At 39.7% G+C, this 22,316-nt stretch overlaps 1 protein-coding gene across 1 annotated transcript in view; it reads right to left on the minus strand.

The window, feature by feature from the left end:
• Positions 1 to 708: 708 nt before the first annotated feature.
• Positions 709 to 22,316, minus strand: part of PDZRN4 (PDZ domain containing ring finger 4) — a 373,874-nt gene continuing 352,266 nt past the window's right edge. The window contains exons 7-9 of the mRNA XM_054989365.1: positions 15,678 to 15,779; positions 10,602 to 10,718; positions 709 to 4,872 (exon numbers count right to left, since the gene is read on the minus strand). Coding sequence (XP_054845340.1) covers positions 3,346 to 4,872; positions 10,602 to 10,718; positions 15,678 to 15,779 — 1,746 coding nt within the window. The 3' untranslated portion in view covers positions 709 to 3,345. The remainder of the gene's footprint in view (positions 4,873 to 10,601; positions 10,719 to 15,677; positions 15,780 to 22,316) is intronic.

Below are 22,316 nucleotides of genomic sequence, written 5' to 3' on the forward strand. Positions count from 1 at the left end.
AGTTGGGGGGGGGATTGCACTCAGTGGTGACATTTCCCAGGGCAAATCTGTCATGAAATTGCATCCTTACTCTTTTGATTATATGGGAATTCCTGCTTTAAACAGAGGCTCCTTACTGGGAAACTTGTTAGAGCAGAATGTGCAGCCATGCTTCTGTATAGTGTGAGCAAGCATGAACTAAATATACTGATACTGAAACAATTACACTGGATTACTATTCATTTGGGGGCCAGGTTTAATGTACTATCAATGGTATTTAACCTTAATAATGCAGTCCTGTGCAGAGCTACTCCAAGGTATGGATTTGGAACGAAGTAATTGTACAGGATTGCACTGTAAATCATGTGGCCCCGGACTCAGAGAGCTTCTACTCTCATATAACCCCACTTATACTTGCACCAAAATAATTATCTCTACTCATAGTATTAGGGAGGCCAGAAATAATAGGGCTAACTCCATAGTTGCCTCAAAGTTCTGAAATTCCATGTTCTGAGGGTGTTTGGGTCCAATTTCTACATGCATTGTTCATGGAACAAAAAACCTGTTTTTCACGGCTTTTGATTGATATGAATGTTTAAATCCAAGCTGACAACAAATTAAACACCCATTTCTTATTTTACATTTTTGATTATTTATTTATCGTGCTTTTGATTTTTTAAATTGTTTTCATGACTGTTGACTTTTATGTTTATTCAATTTTACCTGGAGCATGCTGTCAATTTTTTTAAAAAGAGACTGTGCAATCTTGCTGCTGGTATGCAGGTCGGCAAACTGATCAGTGCAAAGAATGCAACAGAAATGTATAGTGAATGGAATGGCTAACAGGTCATCTGTAGCTTTCAAATGCATATAATCAACATCATTTTCATACAAATTGCAGAAACATAGATACCTTGAGTTAACCTCAGGAAATTACAAACTGGGCTGAGAAACCAAGACATGCTGCCTTAATTTTTTTTTAATATTCCTTTTGTTTTGGTCACAGACATTCATAATTCCTTAACAGTAGAATGAAGAATCAACATCTTATGCAGTTTTTTCAGAGCAGTTTTCCCCAAACAACTAATGTCAATTTTTAATGCTGAATATAACACTTTTGGCATGAAGACTTGTTAAAAAAGAAAAAGATATGACACATTTCATGTTACCATTGATCTTATGTGAAAAAACAGAAGTTTTTTTTGCAAGCAAAAACCAATTTTCTCCCAGGAAGGGACAGAAGAAGAAAAATGTTCTTCAACTGGAAAGCATATCTTTTTTTTCCAAAACATTTCTCAGTTACATCTTGATGTCTATGTGTTATTTGCAATTTAATATTATAGAATGGATTTTCTTTTGGTGTGGCAAATTTGCTAGAGTTATTAATTCATTTTCTGATTTCTCCTTGCTCATTACTGGTGTGGGCTGAAAATTAAGTCTGCCAACAATTTTAGAAAAATCACATTATTTTCTCATGCTTTTGCACTCTCCCCCAACACAAATTTTTCATTAATAAATGAAGTCTTTTCAGTCCTGGAAAACTGGATAGGACGTTTCATGCAATATAAGCCAGTAACCAAAGTCTACAGAGAGCCACACGCAATGCTTGTAGTGTACTTGCTTTTCCAAACCTGTTTGCCATATTTTCACTTTACATCTTTAGATGTACACTTAAAACAATTCTTATGCATACACCTAACAAACACAATACATGGATATGTACTTAACTAATACACAGCATTGTATGAGTAAATCGTGGATGTTAACAATGCGATGTCTACAGGCAATCAGAGGGCACACCAAGCTTTGGATCAGATCCACAATTTATATTACTGATTTTCATGCCAAACTACGTTTATGTTTTTAAAAGGATCTCTGGTCCCAACTTGGGTTCTCTGTTGCCATGCATTAGTTGTAGGGAATGCTTTTAAAAAACAGAGGAGGGCCCAACTGGGATTGGAATGACATGGGAAGGAGGGCTCCTGCCTCCCTGCTAGCTGTTTTCTCTGCACTGAAATAGTTCCAGGGAGGGGGGAGTTATTTCTCCAATTTTGCTGCCCCACATGGAGTATTCTGTGCATGTGTAGCAGCAAAACAGGGCAAATAATTTCACCTCAGTGCTGTTTGCGGGACATAACTCCCCCTTTGGTGGCATTCTGAGCCTGTTTGAGCTCTCTTTTATTTATTTATTTTTTAAATAAAAACTGGGAAACCAAATTGGGTGCAGAGAACCTGCTCTAAAAACATGAATACATAGTTTGGTCTTAAGGCTACCAGAGTTCACATCTCAATACGCTATGAAGATATCCCTCAACCATTGTACCATTTCATCACAAATATATGCTGTGACAGTGTGAAGACCCAGAAAATGTAATATTATTAACAGGAGAAGCAGAAAGGTGTACATGAGTTTTGTACTATATCAAGAGAGCAATGATGGAAAAATTGTATACACTTGTTCTAGAGAACGATATTGTTTCCCAAACAAACAACAATTTCCTGATACACTATGCTCTTTCTCTTGGATGTAGCCTACTTCCGTTTCCAGATGGTATCTGTCCAACATAGTAGTAGGGTTGGAAATCTGCTAAAAAACTATGAGGGACAAATAAATAAAGATTCCATACGAATGTTCATCATATATAAACAAGTATCTTTGAAGTAATCCTGAAAGATCATCTAGTAAGGAGTAACTCCAACTGAAATCAAAGCAGCCCTTAATATTTTTTCTTAAAGATAAGAAATAATTTATTTCTCTTTGATCTTCACAATTACCACAGAGTACCTAGCTACACAACCAATGCCATTACATACCACGGGCGAATTGCGCTCACCTACACTTTACTTGGACAAAGACAATTGCAATTTAAAAATTAAATGAACTGTACAGTGTGCTGTTGGGCAAAATGTCATTTTTAAGCCTCATGAGGAGATGAGGTATGTGATTTATGGAAAAATGGAATCTTTGATGTAAAAAATTGCCAATAAGCAAGAAGACAGTATAAAGCGGTTTTGTTTTGGCATTGCAGTTTTAGTTAAGTATTAAAAAGGAAAACTAGAGGAAAAGAACCAGTTCTTAACTTCCAGTTCATAAAATTGGTTACGAAAGTAATTAGTTCCTCCATTTTTTGATTTTTAAAATAGAAACAAATGTTATGAATATATTGCAGAGTAAAGAAATACTGCAAAATTACCAGTTAAAGAAAATACTATTGTATGAAAAACAAATGTAAAATTACCAAGTAATTTGCTTACAAAAAAGATCAACCTGTAAACAGTCACAAAATATATAAAAATGCCACTTTGAACGAGGCAATTGTACTCTACCGAAATTGGTAGCAGACTTTTTCCCCATAACAGTTGTATTCATACAGTAGTAACTGATAAAAAGGCATTGTGCATTCTTGTGTCATCTGGAGATTTAGCACCATGTGTCATAAGTTCCTGGATGGTCATCCAGTTGTCCAAGATCTTCTTATTCCTCTTTTTCATCATCTTTTTGTGACTGAGTTCAATAATATTAATTTCCTTTTTGCCCTCACTGCCACTTTGTGGGCTTTCCTTAAGACACTCTAATCTGCTACGCATCATGAATTCCCGACGCCTTCTCTGCTCCTTGGCTCGCACCAGGTGCTGCTTCCGTTCCTCTTTGCTCCAGTAACGACCCATCTTCATTTCACTCATTGTATCATCATCTGTTGTCATCCCACTACGTTCCTCTTTAATCTTTAAGGCACGCTCCTTCAGGATTCTGTCTCTTACTGGTCTCTTTGTAATGTACCTTGTCCCATCACTCCTTATTTTCACTTTCCATTCCATCTTGGGCTCTGTACATTTCTGTGAATCTTTGCACATATTCACTAGGCTAAGCTGGCTCTGGGCATACTCCACTGCAGATTTTTGTTGGATCAGCTGCATATAGCTTTGATAATGCTTAGCATGTGCTGGTATGTTCCCATACCTGTATGAAGAGCTATGGTATGGGGACAGATAAGGAATATGCTCAGGGCTTTGCCTTTCTTGTTCTGTTGATTTGCTACTTTCTGAAACTGTCTCCTTTTCTTCAAGAGAACTATTTTGCTCAGTAGCTTTGGTTTTATTTGGGGTTGTCTCCCAGCTACTGTGTCTTGAAGACAACTGGTTAGCCACAATGGTACTCCGCAGATTTTTCCTGTTGGTAATGCTGATCATTCTCTGGAGAGAACTATCAGGAGATCGATCTACATTCAATGGAGTGCTTCTGCAGCTCTCTGCTGTATTGTAAGCACTGGAACTGTCTTTATCAGATTTCTCCAGGTGCTCTATAATGTCATCCAGTTTTCCTTCTTGAAGGTCTATGCTGGTATTAAAATTCCTGAATGTACCACTGTGCAATGCCCAAATGTCTCCATACTGATCTTTCACTTTTTGTAGCCGGTGAGCTTGCATAATGTTCTGACACTCAAGTTCAATGTTTCTCAGTTCCTCATTGAGTAACTGCAGTTCATGCTCAACTCCATCTTTTTGCCTTCTGTTACACTCTATTGTACTACTTGAATAATACAGGTCATATTCCCCGTGATTTCTGATCTTGCACTTGAGCTCCAGCAGCTGACGAAACCTTTCACAGTCCTCATCTTGGTTGCCAACAAAATCTGATTCAATATATTCCCCACACACGAGGCTCTCTTTGCACTGGAGTTCGATGGTTCCCAAAGAGTCCTGGCTCTGCCCAGGCTCCCACTGGCTATGTAGGGCTGTGTTGTTCTGCTCTTCTGGGACATTCTCTTGTTCTGAGCTCTCATCATTGCGCTGACTCTCATCAGTGGGTCCCACTCCACTATCTTTTTCATTGTTGTTGGATGATGAGGTAGCAGTGTCTGTGGTGCCGTCTTCTTCCTCGTGTTTCTTTGGCTGGGAAAACAAACAGTTCACGATCACTAAACAGCACAGAGCCAGCACATGTAAGAAGCACCTTTCTGTTTTCTCACAGTTGAAAAACTGTAAATACCTGCATGCTTAAGAGAATTAATTGGTACTTTGCAGTACTGAATTTGGATCAGCAGCAACAGGAGCGAAGTCCCAGTTCAAATATAAACTTTCTAGGGCAAATTACATGGTTTCTGTCTTAGCTGCTTTCTGTAAAATGGGATGTGACCTGTCTCTTAGTGTTAGAAAAAGTAAAAAAAAATTACAAACAGCCATCCAGAAATTCTACATTTTTTCTTTGGCTATGTCTGCACATAGTACAATTTATGCTACTGCAGTACCCTTATACCTTATTCTTTCTAAATGGACCACAGCTTGTAATTTGCTCCTAATAAATTCCTTCCGTTTAATTCACCCATGCACTTACTTCTAAAAACAACTAAAGACAAAGGCACACCAGTCCAAGAGCTGCTAAATGGTATCTAGGATGTCACATTGTTAAATGTAGGGCTCTGCCCCATCACAGCCACGCAACAGACCGTGCTCAGCAGCACACGTGCTGTATAGCACCAATGCAGATAACAATGACAACCTCATTGCTTGTCCTAGTCCATAAAGGGAAGTTTGTTCTTTACACCTCTCAGCACAATGGCTCAAGGTTTAGGACTGCATTTTTAAATGATAAATACTAATCACCATCACAGTTGTAGGCATTAAAATGCTTTAGAGTGAATAGTCCATACTGAATTTTAATGTGTAGATAAGAGTTATGTATTTTATTTAAACTGAAACAAGGCAGTCCCTGGAAGTAGTTGGCTAGATAAATTGCTGTGTTTTGCTTTGGATTAACAATCCATTCAGATTTTATTGTACTAGTCACATACTTCTGTAATAAAATGCATAGATGCAGATAACATATTTCAAAAGGATGCTATAAATATTTTTCTAGTACTTCTTTGTAACAACCAACTTAACTCATTTTGATAAATTCATCCTTGAACTTTATTACTGTCAAGCAAACAATACAACTTTGTGTATGACAGCCCTGTCTATCTCACTAAGATTTAAAACTTCTGATAAACACGTGCCAATAAAATATAGTAGATTAAAACGGAAGGTAGAATTTGTACACGTAGATGTAGTACAACATAATGCACCAGGTCTGGCGCTAAGCTACCCTTCTACCTCCACAAAGTATTGGACAAAACCCCTCCAAAGAGATACAGGGTAAGAGGAAAAATCTGCTGAACTGGGATGGGTGAAACTTTCGTCTTTATTTTCAAAGAGTTTTATGCTTGAAAATCTCATGTAGAATGTCTCCATATGTTTGGGAACGGTTATATACATTGCTGATTTTTAATAACTTCTGTACATGTCTTGATTGCCCCCCCCCACTGCCTGATAAAGCACTTAACGAAAACTGATGTGTGTTATAGCAGTGGGCCAGCACATGCACTATCACTACTTGTAGATGGGAATACACACTGGTATGTGCATCAGAATATGCATTCTACTGAGAATAATCCAGTACTGACAGATATTTATGCCCAGATGCACTTTCTGATGTACATTCAGCCTATGTTTCTCCACCTCACTCAGACAAGATATTGTGCATCACGCTACAAGACTGCGCATCAAGCTACCAATCTGTCCTCCCTCTGACAGCCAGAACTGGACATAAGGAAAGTCTGTGGTAGCTATTTATCTTATAAGAAAATCAAACCTTGCTAATATATGTTCCCTGATTTGAAGAGGCTAAAAAAGATTGTTATATGTGTCACTGGAATTTCTACATGGAAAATGTCTAATTAAAATCTAGTTTCCAATATAATTAAAACAAAATGGTCTGCCTACTTTGGGCATTGTGTCAAGCATTTTTATGTATCCCTTTTAACTCACCCTCCATTAATTGTACTTATTTATTGCACTTTCTAATTCAAAGAGCATTAGTTGTCAGAGCAGTGAAGAGGTGCAGGGTTTTTCTTTATTCAGACTGAATAGCAGAGTTGAAGGTATTTTGTCCCATTTCACTTACCCAATTTCTCATCCGAAGTGCACATAGTCTATTTACAATAAAACTAAGTGCACACAGTGCTAGGCAAATGTGGTTTCTCCTTTAAGAGGTATAATTACATAATTAAGCATAATGGCTAGTAATAATAAAATGCGATGAGGGGAAAGCGCAGTGTACCAGTAACGGAACAAAATTCAAACAGGCTACTCAGTTAGTAATTGCTATTTTCTTCTATCTAGACATACAATGATGGACGGGGGGAAAAATTAGTGACATACACACAAAAGCCTCATTATTACTTTCAAGAGCACAAGCCCACCAGCTAGTCTTTTATGCACAGTTGTTAGAAGAGATTGATGCCAATAGGTCACAACAGTTAGAATAAAAGCAATTAAAGTGTGTTCGAGTGTAAACTAAATTAAAAATGAAATCAGAAAGTTGGCAAAAAGTGTCTACATGATAAATTCTTCATGAAGGGAGCACCTCAAGGTGTCCATCATCAAACTCCCCAGTGCCAAGGTGACAATCTGAATAATCTTCCTGCGAATTCCCAAGCGCAGGGGCACTGTTGTGCTGGCATGCAAAAATGAGACTCTTGACATTTCTAAGATCAAAGCTGGCAGGACTAAAGTTTGTCTACAAGTTTTTCACACCTTTCATCCTGAAAATCTTTCCCCCCTAGAAATGTGGCATACGTGTCCTGCATGTGCTAAGGGACACTCTTTACAGTCTCTCTCTCTTGGCTTGAGCTCTAACATCTTTAGGATTCGATTGTATGGAACATGCTGCAAAACAATCTATGCCATGTATCATATATTGGACTGCCAGACCTTTATCCATGAAGTAGGATGTTACTCCATGGTGGCTTTTATAATCACCATTTGACTGATACACTAGAGGAAATTGTTCAATTAAGGCATTTATGTTTCGCACTGCATATGCTCTACTGTACATGAAACAGCAGAGACAAACACAGTGGGGGGGGGGTCAAGCATAACAGAACACTTTAATATATTCTGCTAATCCTGTACCGGGGATCCACTGCAATCTGCTTCTTATGCTGTGCAAGGTGCGGGTTTTCTGAATTCTCCCACAAATATGGTGGCTGTTCTGAGAGTAACACAGGCATGCTCTTTGAACAGCAGTACTTATCGGATAATTGCTAGGGAAGTGCAATAAGCATGTGTATGTATTTGAAATGCACAGAATAACGCTTATTTTGAATGTACTGAATATTTCCAAATCTCTATTTTATAATTCAGATTATTATGAATAAGTCTGCATATTCAGAAATTGAGTAACTCTACAGAATGAAGGCTGGGATGTCATGGAAATAAAAGTGATTCCCAAGACTGCCTGAATCCAAGGATGATGGCAAAAACAAAACCTGAGGGTCCCCTGATGTTCTTGTCATGGCAAGGTTTTGATAAGGGTGAGGGGACAAGGGTGAGAACAAAGCCTGTATCTGATATCTGTTGGTACTTACATGAATCCTGAAGCAACAGAAAACAAAAAGCACCTTCTCATTGGTCCTTTCCAACTGAAAGGTGGGCATAGTTACTTTACATTTCCCCCGCTATCCACTGATGATTTGCCAGCGCTCAACACTCCCTATGCTGAAAGAGTCCTCCCTGTTTTCCTTTCCAAGCACCTCATCCTACATTATGCCTTAGTGCTATGCGAGAAGAATTTAATTGTCACACTGTATGTGACAAAAGGGATTGCTTGTATGTCTTGTCTCCAGTCGGTTCCTGGAATAGACCTTGTTGCATGTGCTTTTCAGTAACAGCCCAGTACTGCATACCAGCTTTGACTAGATAAGAGGTAGCAGAGTGTTCTATACTGCTATTGTTTGAAGCAAGATGTACGCCTAGTGCATGATCAACAAGTGTTTTTAGGCTGTAACCAGTCATAAACTGCATGACATGTTTTAGCCAATGATAGCAAAATATTCATCTATATAGTTAAAATGATATCTGCAACAAGTTAGAACATGCCCGCTATGCTTGCAATATTGTAAATTTTCCTACAATAAATAATAAACCTATCTTTTCAGCCTCCTAGCCAGAGGGTAAAAAAAAGTAAAAGTAGTCCCCTGTGCAAGCATCGAGTCATTTCTGACCCACGGGGGAACATCACATTATGACATTTTCTTGGCAGACTTTTTGTTACGGGGTGGTTTGCCTTCCCCAGTCATCTAAACTTTTACCCCCAGGAAACTGGTTACTCATTTTACCAACCTTGGAAGGATGGAAGGCTGAGTCAACCTTGAGACAGCTACCTGAATCTGGTTTCTGCCAGGACTGAACTCAATTCGTGAGCAGAGCTTGGGCTGCAGTACTGCAGCTTACTGCTCTGCGCCATGGGGCTCTTACACCAAACAGACAGTGGACTCATTTTGGTCACAATAATGTACAGAGTAGATTCATGGATTAATTAGACTGTAGATCAACAGAAAAATTTTACATTTAGTTTACACTTCCATTGGGCATAAGGATAAGATCATGTGATTTATAGATACTATAGATTTTGTATGTATACAGTGTGTGTGTCTGTGTGGTGCACACGTCAGTGAGTGAGAGAAAGCTTTATTTTTTCTCCTGCCTGTGTTCTGATGCAGCAGATATTGTTTGTTTATATGTGTTAGAAATATAAAATATAGGTACAGCAGAAGGGACGGTCACATGAGGAAAGCTAAAGGATTGCCACCTACACCCTCTGCGAGACTGCATTCACTGCCCAGTGCTAGAGCTGTCTGGTAATTGTAGCTATTGTTGAGCATTTGCCACATCTGCTCAGTTCTGGGGGTTGGCACAGGCACAAGGAAAAGGTCAGGGATCTGAAGGAAACTGTTTGCAAAGTGTCTTGCCTTGTTTTTAGTAGGAAAGAGCTATTTCCTATGGATTTCAGTGGAATTCCAATTATTTAGAAATTCTGAATTTTTAAAATTCTGAATGTGGATTCTGAACTTAAATTTTGGTGATGTTGCACAACTCGAAAACAATGCAGAATATTAACACCAAAAGGAACATACCATTAGATGGAGGCGAAAATTTAGGATTTGCCTCTTTAATTAACTTGTAATAAGTATTATTTTGATCCCATTGGTGTGAATATAGCAGAATGATATTGCTCAAACTGTAGCATTTCTAGGGCCATTTCATATTGTGTAGCCAGATCATTCTTCAGTTTACACTGAAACATTTTCATAGGGAAAATGTCACATTAGGAAATCAGGTCCATTATTTTTGTGTGTATGTGAGGGGGAAAATAGCAGTGTTAAAGTGTGCTTTGTTGCTGAATATATGACATGTTCATAAACTGAATAAAAAAAGAAAACATTCATCATACAGAAGCCCCGCCCTGAGCCTGTTCGTGGGGAGGGCGGGCTAAAAATCGAATGAATGAATGAATGAATAACTATGGAGGGAGTGGAAGGATTAAGACAGATTAATATGGTAGGAAGTTTTTTAAAAAGGAATTCCTGAGTGAATGAGAAATCTTACTCTTCCCCCTCCCCTAATATTTCATATTCACTCGCAAATATAGCATTCTGATTTGCTATCATTTGTGCATCTTCGTGGGAATGCTCTACTGAAACCTAGGAGTTTAATTTCTAATTTTCTTTCAATGGATTGTCTGTTTATTAAAAACATTCACCTCAGAACATTTCAAGGCACACATTTTATGTCAAGCCTACCTGCTCCACTTCATTGCCTGTGTACTGCACTGCTTCATTATGCTGTTCTTCCAACATTTCTAAGTTTAACTCCTCTAAGAATTCATTCCTTTCATCATCCAGCCATCCTTCTTCCAGCTGTAAAGAATACATTAGTACATTACATGAGGTTAGTGGGAATGCATGCTTAAATAAGGGAAATCCAAATGGCAATGCCTGACTAGTTCTTTTCATTATAATGACTCTCTTCAGAATACTGAGGTCTTGGCGCTCGCTTTTCAAAAAGGCGGGGGAGAGGGGGAAGGGAGAGATGATTAAAAAAATTGGACTCTTTAGGCCTTTTATCCCTTCCTGAAACCATATCACTGATTTTTCTCTCATAATGAGGGGGATCGTACGCATAGAACATTATTTCCTTTCAAAATGTGTAGAAGACATACTGCATAACCTTGAAGCTGTCATGTTACTTTACTTCTGAGAGCATCAACTTTTTTAAAAGTCTAGAGATTCTAATATATGGCCATGAGACAATTGGTTTCTTTCTCCTTAACAACCTCTTCATCAGTATTGTGTTTCACTACCCGGATTTCCAACAGCACCCTCATCATGTATTTCTATCACATTTGTCCTATTGATTTTTTCAGGTAAACTTCCAGTAACAGCAGCTACAATACCAACAAAAGAATAATTGATTGACAAGGTGCCTGTAAGGCATGTTTTGTTTTTCAACTGTTACTTGGAAATTTCCTTTTTAAAAAAAAACTATTACTTTAAAATATGTTGACTATCTTGCCCACAACAAAATGAGGCTTGTTTGGGTCAACTTAACCAACAGTACTTTTACACAGACAAGTCTTCATTCTGGAACTGAATAAACTTCTCTCTATAAAAACATTTGTGTGAGTTGCAGAAAGTGTGGAAAAGAGAGGAACCAATGTCAACATTCCTTGTATAAAAAGGCAAATACCTATTATATTTACAAAGCTGGTAATAGTGTATAAACTAATCAAAAGCAAGAGAGTGTTTTGAGTCAACAATCAACTTGCCACTTCTATTCCTGTCCTATGGTATCACTATGGGCCAAAACGGTACCAATGTGGTAGGCAGTGCAAAACTATTTCTGCAAGTTCAGAGCTCCATGCTATAATGGAAATGAGTAGAGATAATAACAACAACATTCAATTTATATACCACTCTTCAGGACAACTTAATGCCCACTCAGACTGGTTTACAAAGTGTGTTATTATTATCCTCATGACAATCACCCTGTGATGTGGGTGAGGCTGAGAGCTCTGGAAGAGCTGTGACTGACCCAAGGTCACCCAGCTGGCTTCAAGTGGAGGAGTGGAAAATCCAACCCGGTTCTCCAGATCAGAGTCCTGCCGTTCTTAACCACTACACCAAATTGGCTCTCAACTGCATGGTTTAGGCAAATCACCTGTTTAGTTTTTTACTTCACAATATCTTCTTTGCTTGTATGTGAATAAACAATGCCGTACAGTAGAACTATATAAACCACATACAGAAATTGTCACAAGATGGGACTGAAATATAGAAAGTGGGTTTTTTTTGGTGGTGGTACTTCACAAAGATGGCATACAATTTGGAACTGAGTTAACCTATGGAAAATGAAGCAGCTGCTGGGGAACTAGATTGATCAGATCTCAATTCATATTCAGGGAAGGAGGCTGAAGAGCTGCACAGAACTGGAACTGGATTGATCTGGCATGTGATGGGAAAGCAGTAATGTCAGCAAGGCTGTCAACAAATACTTTAGTTTACTAATCCCTTAATGTGAATTAACGATTTATATTTTCACTGGAAGAGGAACTAAAGCATGTGGAGATAGGGTATATACTTTTCCTTTTCAGAACTGTTAGTTCACAAGAAAGATACATTTACACCTCTTTTCAGCAAATATTTTCAGTGAGTCACTTCGGAGTGACACTTAGCAGTGGTAGCTCAGAAAAATGTTGTGAAAATGTTTTCACTTACTAACACTTTAAAATCCTGTGCACTCTTCTCATGAGACATAAGGACTAGGTAATAATCTATTTAATGAGAATTCTCCTGTGAAATGTCTATTAGGAACTGGATTCTGAATTAATTATGCAAAAGGTGGTAAGTGCTACATTTGACAAAAACAAACAAAAACACGCATCAGCCTGAATACACAAATACAACACAGATTTTTTGTAAAAAAGAACAAATTTCTGCATTAAAATGTGTAAGATTAAGTTTATAAGAATATTAGTGGGATCATTATATGCACTAAGAGCATTTATAGATTATCCTTTTGAAAGGATTGTCATGTATACATGACACAGCCTTACACTGAGTCAGTCCATGGCCACTATTGTATACTCTGACTGATAGTGGTTTTCCAGGGTTTGGAGTGAAGGTCTCTTATATCACCTACACTCCGATTCATTTAAGTGAAGAAGCTAGAAACTGAACCTTGTCCATAAAGTGTTTCCCTCTCTTTTTTTCTCGTTCTACTATCTCTGTGGCCGAATCCACACTTCTCTACCTTCTGCTTTTCACGTGCATTAATCACGCTGGATTCTATCCTGCAATGTCCCAGTCTGTGTTCACATCCCTTCTCTCACTGCCGCTGCCTCACACTATACTTTGTCCACATCCCTGGTAGAATAGCGCAATACGGTGCGGGTTTAGATCTGACATCGCCGGTGATGACATCACGTTCCTTTTTTCCCCATTTTTTCATCAGATTTCCGCTATACTGTTTTTTTTGCTAAATTACTATGGTGAGGCCACACCCCTATGATGCCTGTGATTGGTTAATGTTATTCTATGCCTTCTTCTTTGAAATCCATTGGACCATTATTCTGGTGAGCTAATTTGAACTGATATTTAAGGTGGGGGTGATCCAAACTCTCCAAACGGGCAGACTAATTATTTGACGATTGAATGTAATGTTAGAATGACGGATTTCCGCTATAACAGTAAATTCAACAGAAAAAAAAATTTTTTTAACAGCCACCAATATTTCCGACTGTTCAGCATCCTAAAAATGACATGGAAATGGAATGATGCTGCCCCTTGATGTCTCCGCTGGGATTTTGGAGAAACCTGATTAAGATTTATGGCCGGGATTGTGCAACAACGCTGGGAAAGTCCCCTTTAAAAAAAAAAAAAGGGAAAGGGCAGGCAGGCAGGCAGGCATGCTGCGGAGAGAGTGGAAAAGCTTGATAATTGCACAGCAAAGAGGGATGGTGTTCTGGAAAGGCTGCAAAGACGGAAGTGGGGTGGTTTGAAGGGGGCGGTCTTCTTGTGAAACGCTTCTATTTGTCCACATCCACGGTGAGAACTGCACAAGAGAAGCGTTTGAACACATGACAAATTCGTCTGAGGCGCAATGTGAATGACGCGAGAGAATGACGGGATTGAGGTAAGAGTATGTGAACAGCCCTCTGAGAAGCGAATAACGGGCGGGGGAAAAGTGGAAAACTTGAGACATGTGGATTCGGCCTCTGACTGACTCTCCTATCCAGACGCAATATGGAGGATTGCAGGATTGGGTGGGAAAGAGAAATGGAAAAAGCCTCCAAACGCTACTCTCAGCAGCAAAAGTAGCTGAGAACCAGGAATCTCAATGTGATATACTTCAAAGAAGACGTACTTTGATTTCTGTGCCCAACAAGTCATGGCTTTGAAAGTATGCCAATATCTCCTTCTGCTTTAAGGGCATTTTGTTCCATATTGTCAAGGACAGAATTATGGCAGGCTGTTTGTTATATATTTGGTTCCACAAAGATGCATTCCATACTTGGAATTCCATTCCATATAAAAGCCTTTAAGTCTATAAGCAGGATGTTTCAGCATCCTTTTATAGTTTTGGAAAGTTATCTATGCCTAAAAGAGCCAGATCTAAGCAACATAAACCTAAGCTGAACTGCTTTCCTCTGCCCTGGTATACAGCCTCTTTTATTGCAGCCATTTAGAATGTGCAGGACTATAAAGGAAATATATGCTTCAAACTGTGATCTTGTATAACTACTTTAGTCAAGGAAGGATTTCAGGTGACATTGAATTACATTTACTCAATGTAATTTATAGAGATTATGAAGTTACCAGTTCTGAAAGATATCAGATCAATAACATGAAGGACAAATGGCAACATAACCAACTTGGCTTGAACCAATGACAGAAGGATAGAACTATGTCAATAGAACGTACTTTTCCCTTGGAGGTGGGTATAAAAAGAATATAAAAGTTTTCTTCTGCTACTATATCTTCTCCTTTAGTAATCTGTGTAATATTTCCCCCTGTCAAAAGACAGAAACCTGTTCATAAAGCTGCAGGAACATTTTGATTCTATACGTCAAGGAAGGTTATTTTTTGCTAAATATTAAATCTTGCTTTAAAAAGGATGGGATTTATATTGTGTGCGTGTGTGTGTGTGTGCGAGAGAGAGAGAGAGAGACAGACAGACAGACAGACAGACAGAGAATGACTGCTTTTGTTGTATGGTGTAGAAATCTTAACCCTGCTGTAAATATTACTGAAATACTGTACAAAGAAACTACAATCCTGTATCAGTCAACTTCTAGAATAGCAGACTATAAACAAGTATAATATTTAGTCAAATGCAAGATGATGTTTTTTCCCCAAGTCTGCCCTAAAAAAAGAGGGGACCGTCTTAAATTCACATACAAGTTAAAGTTGTATCCACGAATAACAACCTTTTTGTTTAACATTTTAAGAGGGGATTTGAATTACGTTCAAGGTCATCTTCTTCAGAGTCATAAATATGGTACCCTTAATGCAGTTTTGAAAAAAATCAACAAAATGTTTCCAGCCATGCACAAGCAATTTGTGTGGGTTTCTCTTTTTTGCTTAAACATCTCATTAGTATTTGAAAATCAGGTAGATACTTCAGGTGCATATTTTTGGGGAGACTCGGTGGTAATCAGGCTCTTGTTAACTTTGTTTATGTCTATAGCTATGGAATAGTAAAGACTATTTATTCTCATTTTCTCCACTTTGACATGAACCTTTGTATTGCCATTTTTCTGCTGTTCATTATCTATGGCCACAAAGCAGCCTCATCTCAATGCGTCTATTTACTCTAACCTGCATCTCTGGTCTTGCTACCAGCAACACAATTTTCCTGCATTCATCACTGGAGAGCAATGCCACTGCCTCCTCCTTGTTCTGGACATCTTGGCCATTTATCTAGAAAACAAATGAAAGCGGCACATTAGTTTCCATTTCCGCAACGCAACACACAATATAGAGCAAATATCAGCTCATTTGTGGTAAATGTATGGACAATGAAGCTCACACAATGGGCTCATCTTCAGCCCCCCTCAGTGGTAAGTGCCTTCACTCAATTATGCGCTTACTGTAAGAGCTGTATCGATCGCTGAAGGATGGCGGACATCAGAGGAAGCAGTTATGTTCATAAATGTCCAACCTGCGCCCTGGCAACATACATCTAGCAACACAATTAACCAGCCCTTGACAGGTGACGTTCATCTTTCTCCGTTCAGAGTAATGGAAGTGTCAGTCTGAGATAATAGTGCTGGTGGAAGCAAGACTGGTAATGCTACAGCTGAAATCAGTCATACTGGAAGCTTACAGAGAGCCAATTAGAGGTCTACAGTATTATCTCTCACTAGGCAATACTCACAGTCCTCTGCTGATTGCTGTTTCATTTAATCATTTGATATGTGTGTTCATGTACACATACACTAACAATACACATATGTGGTTGAGGGCCAAAAGGTATAATAAATGCCATGTTGTTGTAAATATAATGACCATCCTCAGTAAAAATAAAAAAGTAAAAACCATGTCTTCTTTCAGCTTCTGAGCATAGTTCTGTGATTGTGCCCATAGTATATATTATTATTAACTATGCCTCAATGAAGAGTTAACAAATGCAGACAACAGATGAGCAACATACAGAAATGCTGCAAAATTTGAAACACCAGTTTTGTATACATTTGCAGGAAAAAATTATAACATCTATATGCAACATGGTTAAGCTTTTCCAAATCTAGTTGAACCTACTACTCGTTCTATTCAAAATCACAGCCACAGTCATGGAGAGCAAAAGGAAGGCAAAAGAAACTATGGCTGCTTCCACACACATTGGATAATCCACTTTCAATACTCTTTAGTGAACATTTGGAACTGCTTTTCCACGTGTGGAACAAAAAATCCACTTCCAAAGAATTGCTAAAGTGCATTGAAAGTGCATTATTCAACGTGTGTGGAAATGGCCTATATATGCACATTATTTATATCTGAAACTAACAGTGAAATCTTACGGAGAGTTACTCCTGTCTAAGTCCATAACTTCAATCGAATAGTGTCAAATTCATATATCAGATGAGCACAACACCTTAAGTCTTCTCTGAAGGTCTCCCATTCAAGTAATATAACCAAGGCCAACCTGCTTAAGCTTCCAAGATCTGACAAAGTCATGCTATGCAGGTCAAGGCCACACCACTAACTCTAGTGAAAAGCTCTGAAGGATTACTCCTTTTACATAATCAGGCATGTGAAGTTAAGAAAAAAGCCTGAACAACAGTCCCCTTGTACAGTTAAATAGTTGGTTGACTTAATTGTGCCTTTGAGTGCAGTTTCAGGCAGGCAGCCCCGTTGGTCTGCAGCAGAATGGCAGGATACTTTCAGGTATCTGAAGAAGGGAGCTTTGACTCTCAAAAGCTTATACGCTAAAATTTTTTGTTGGTCTCTAAGATGCCACTGGACTCAAATACAGCCCTTGATTACAGTCATGTTAATAATAACCTTTGCCTCTGAGACCACTAATCCCAGCTGCCCTTCCATGCAGAAACTGAGGTGACAGTTATTCTATATAATCAACAAGACAAAAAAGGTGTCTGTAGATTCAAATGATATTTTACAAGGGCACTCATAGTTTTACTTTGTGGGTATAATCTGGATATCATTGGATTCCTCCTTATGAATTTCAAAGGGATTAAATTTTAGACATAATCTTAATATTTAAATGTAACTAATTTATCAATAACTACTGCGGGAATTACTGCATAGGGCATGTTAATAGAATCTTATAAGGAATATTTGAGATACTTCACTGAAGAAAAAAACACACAGAAGTAACTCAATTTCCAGAGCCTTCAGTGCATGCACTTTGCCTTCAGAACCTGCTGTATCATTACAACTAGACATGGGCACGATCTGAATTATGATTTCAACCCCACCCACCCCCGATTTTGGCATTTGTGCCATCGTGACTCAGCTAATCGGTTCTGTCCATGGCAACCGATCCAGCAGTCAGGGTTTTGCTTGTTCGGGACTTGATCGGATATATCGGTTTCTGTTCGGAATTGCAGACACTCTTGCGCCAGTAATTTATTCCCGGGGCAACAGAGCCAGAGGAATGAGCTGTGTTTGCCCTCCTTCTGTCGCCCTCGAAACACGAATGGAAGCCCAGCTTTCCTTGATTAGCAGGCTTCCTTCCAACCACAGAGCAGCAACCCAGGGGAGGGAGGGGGAAGGGGATGTTCTGAAGCCATGGGCACAAAGGAAAGGCAAAAGGCAGCATGGGAGGCTGGGAGGCTGCCCGCGCCATTCGTCTTTCCCCAGGACAAGGGGCGTGTGGGCAAGCCTGCCGCCCCTTGTCCTGGGGAAAGGCAAAAGGCAGCACAGGAGGCTGGGAGGCCACCCGCGCCGTTCGTCTTTCCCCAGGACAAGGGGCGCGTGGGAAGCCAGCTGCCCCTTGTCCTGGGGAAAGGTAAAAGGCAGCGTGGGAGGCTGGGAGGCCGCCTGCTCCGTTCGCCTTTCCCCAGGACAAGGGGCACGCAGGCAAGCTGGCCACCGCTTGTCTTGCGGGGCAGGTGAATGGCGCAGGCAGCTGCCGAGCCACTCACGCTGCCACCAGATCCGCAGCGCACCAGGACAGCCGGCTTGCTGCGTGGGCAGGGGGAGGCGACCCAGGAGCGTGCGTGCCCAAGAGCCTGACTACAGTTGCCCTGGGCGCTGGCAACCGTAGATCCGGCCCTGGGAATGTCCCCTTCCTGAGGAGAGGCGGCTCGTTGCTGGGTTAAAAACTCCCCCCTCTACTCTAAGTGTGTGTGTGTGAATGTCCCCTTCCTCCCCCTGCCCGCCGGGCCTGGCGGCCACTGCCACCAACCACCGTTCCTATATCGCTGGAAACAGCGGGGCACCCTCCCGCTTTGGCCTTCCTGAATCCGGATCGGAAATGGGACTTGATCGGTTAGAATCGGTGGCCTGGGTTAGGCAGCGGCCCGGATCCACGAACGGCTTAATCGGTATTTTTTTTTGGATTGTGCCCATCTCTAATTACAACCTTGCCTTTTTTGCAATTATTTTAATATAATCTCTGCAAAATAAAATTGCCAGACTCATTTCTCTGACTTATAACAACAACATTCGATTTATATACCGCCCAGGATGATTTAGCACCCACTCAGAGCAGTTTACAAAGTATGCTATTATTATCTCCACAATAAACACCCTGTGAGGTGGGTGGGGCTGAGAGAACTCCAGAGAGCTGTGACTAGCCCAAGGTCACCCAGCTGGCTTCAAGTGGAGGAGTGGGAAATCAAACCCGGCTCTCCAGATTAGCGTCCCGCGCTCTTAACCACTACACCAAACTGACTCTCAAAACTATGCATGGAACCAGCACATTTTCCACTGTAAAAGTCCCCCCCCAAAATGCATTTTATGATAAACTTAATAATCAGAGTCTAGTATATATCAGCCACATTATTTGCCAAAAACTCTGTCTCTTCTAGCATATTTTTTCATATCTGTATTTCTCAGTCTTTAATTCCAAAAGATTATTTAGGCATCAAGTCAAATTATAAAAGGTGTTCAGTGCATGCTGTATCTATCTTGCAATGTATTCAAACAATATCTCATGGAAAAAAACCTAAAACTAATATACAATCAAACTATAAGCACAAGCACACAACCCCCACCCCGAATTTGGTAATGGTGGCAGAAGTAAATATTCCAGCAACTTTCACTTTAATTTTTAAAAGCAAGTTGCTAGTCCTATGTTTTGTAAATATAAGCATACAGGAAGCTGCAAATATAGAGTGGCCAATATTCAGGTCAGACTCTGAGATCTCCTGGAATTACATCTGATCTCCAGACTACTGAGATCAGTTCTCCCAGAAAAAAACCAGCTGCTTTATAGCATTATATGCCACTAAGGTCCCTCCCCACCCCAAACCCCACCCTCCACAGGCTCCACCACCCACAACTCCAGTAATTTCTAAATCCAGAGATGGTAACTCCACAACAGGCAAAGATGGGGTCAGCGCTTCCATGCTTCTCTGTACAACTAGCAGAAGAAAAACCAGTTATATAACACTTGAAAATGTATGTACCTATGTTTCGTTTATATATATTATAGAGACTGATTCGTCCTGGCCATAAACCTGGGTTATTTTGGCAAACTTTTTTTACAGCACAGAGTATATAAAGTCAATAACTTAAATATCAAAACTTGTGCAGTGATCCAGACAGATCTGCTAAATGGCCCACTGCTTTTCAGTTCCAACGTGTCTGAAATTCCTATCACTCAAACATCTATACAAAGTAAGGTACTATAATAGAAGTAATTTTCCCCATATAATTTGTACACTAAGAAACACTTTTTTCATATTCTTCACCATATAAAAATAAAATAACATACCCCTGTACAGGCCTTGCTATGCAACCATAGCTTATTATTTTCCTTTAAAGTAAGGGCCATTTCAGTCAGGCAGCTTGTAGATCTTATTGTGTTCCCGAGATTTGTTTGATTCTCTGATCTGATAGTGCAGCAAAAAATAAAGCTATGTTTTCAGCAAAGATGTTTCCTGAGGAAATGAAAGGACTGGTGGGATGGAATCAGATTGATCTTGAAACGTTCAGTGGGCTTTCACGAAGGCTGAATTAATGTCTAGCAGTTATAGGGTGTTTGTACAGAAGCAGCTTGCCATTGCCAACAAGCATTACTGAATCAGTGAATGAAAACTGACTCAAACACCCCAAAAAGGTGGCCAGGGTGGGGGTGGGGGGGCGAGAGTTGCAGGGATCATTGGTATATGCGTGCATAGGTAGTAAATGCTCAGGAGCAAAAATGAAAAATATTAGATTGCTAGAGATAAATTCTAAATTTCATACTTTTGACATCAATGTCACCAAAAAGTATTAAATATACATGTAGAGGTTTTTAAAACAAACCTTCCATCTTCTAACGTACGGAGTTCTCAGCCAGCCATGTAGCAGTGCAGACATTCTGCACATTCCCCTTGGAATATTTATTGCTACTAGACCTTGAAAAAGATCTTGCTAGAGAAAACTGTATTACAGTCTGAAGTTTTTATGTTTAGTTTTACAGGATCACTCTCTAGCTTTCCTGGATCTTCAAACACAGTTTCAATGGCCTGTATCCAATCACAGTTCTAAAGATGTGCATTTTCTTAAGAAGGAGTGGGATTTCTACTAATTCCCTCCTCCTGATGCAGTCCACTGAGCATCTCAAAAATTTATCACAGTAACATGACTCAATGTGTATCTTTACAAACAGCTTGAATATGCATCTCGAAGTGGGGAAAGAGCCCAGAGAAAAGAAGGCAGAGTATGAGATTGGGTCTTTATACCAATGTATCTTTCTGTGAGTGGTCTATGACATCCATGCCAGCTCACATTGTATATGGCCATTTTGGGTTCTGATGAGCTGAATGTACACATTCAACTCCCTCCCCCTGCACTAAACATGCCCTTGGTGATCACTGTGCTTATTATCAATATTTGTACAGTACAAGTCACAGACAAAATACAAATTTCCAACACTTGCCAGAATTTTTAATTGAAAATTCTTTTAGGTCCAATACATTGGGTCTTTTGGGTCTGTTATACATTAGATATTCAAAAACAAAGTACAAAGTTCAAGAAGGTATATTAAAAAAAAGGATGTATTGCGAATGACAAAATGAAAACAGTACTTAAACCCACAACATGAAGAAAAAAGTGATAAACATAAAATTACTTGTGTACTTTGTTTTTTAAAAAAATTCCTTGGGGGTATTCCTTCTTGTTCTCTCTGTTTATTAGATATTGCCACTTACATTTGGAATCCTCTCCAGTTAAGGGTATGTTTTGACCCAGTAGATGTCGGTCCAAACAATGTGCCCCTGCTGGCTGCCTAGAGCATGAATGCCACATAGGTAACCTAAGTGAAGGAGCCAGAAACAACTACCATTAAAGTGCTGGTTGCTAGGGTAACAGGAGCAGCCAACTAGCCAGCTCCCTGCCCAACAGTGAGAAAGGACCTTAGTGACAAGAATAACTTTCTCATTAGCCACTGTGGGCTCTACGATAGGTGGGGAGATCTCACAGGGCATGCAAGGCTTGGCATGTTCTTTCTGAAGTGTTAATCTGGTGTGGTGGCTAGAGTGTTGGACTTTGACTGAGAGATGCCAGCTCAAATCACCACTCAGCCCTGAAACTCACTGGACCCCTGACTCTTTCTGTCTCCAAATTAAGGTTGTTGTAAACATAAAATTGAATGGAAAAAACTAGGTACGCCACCTTCAGGTTCTCTAGAGGAAGAGTAGGATAAAAATGTGCAAGGTAGATGAGATAGACAGAAAAAGCCTTGGGATTCAAGGGGAGGGACTCTTTAGGAGAAGTTTTTGACTTCTTCCTCTTTCAAAGAGGCATTCACTACCTCCTGGATCAGTCATCTCCCTACAGCAGGGG

This window comes from Eublepharis macularius, chromosome 9 (genome assembly GCF_028583425.1).
Source record: "Eublepharis macularius isolate TG4126 chromosome 9, MPM_Emac_v1.0, whole genome shotgun sequence".
Taxonomy (NCBI): domain Eukaryota; kingdom Metazoa; phylum Chordata; class Lepidosauria; order Squamata; family Eublepharidae; genus Eublepharis; species Eublepharis macularius.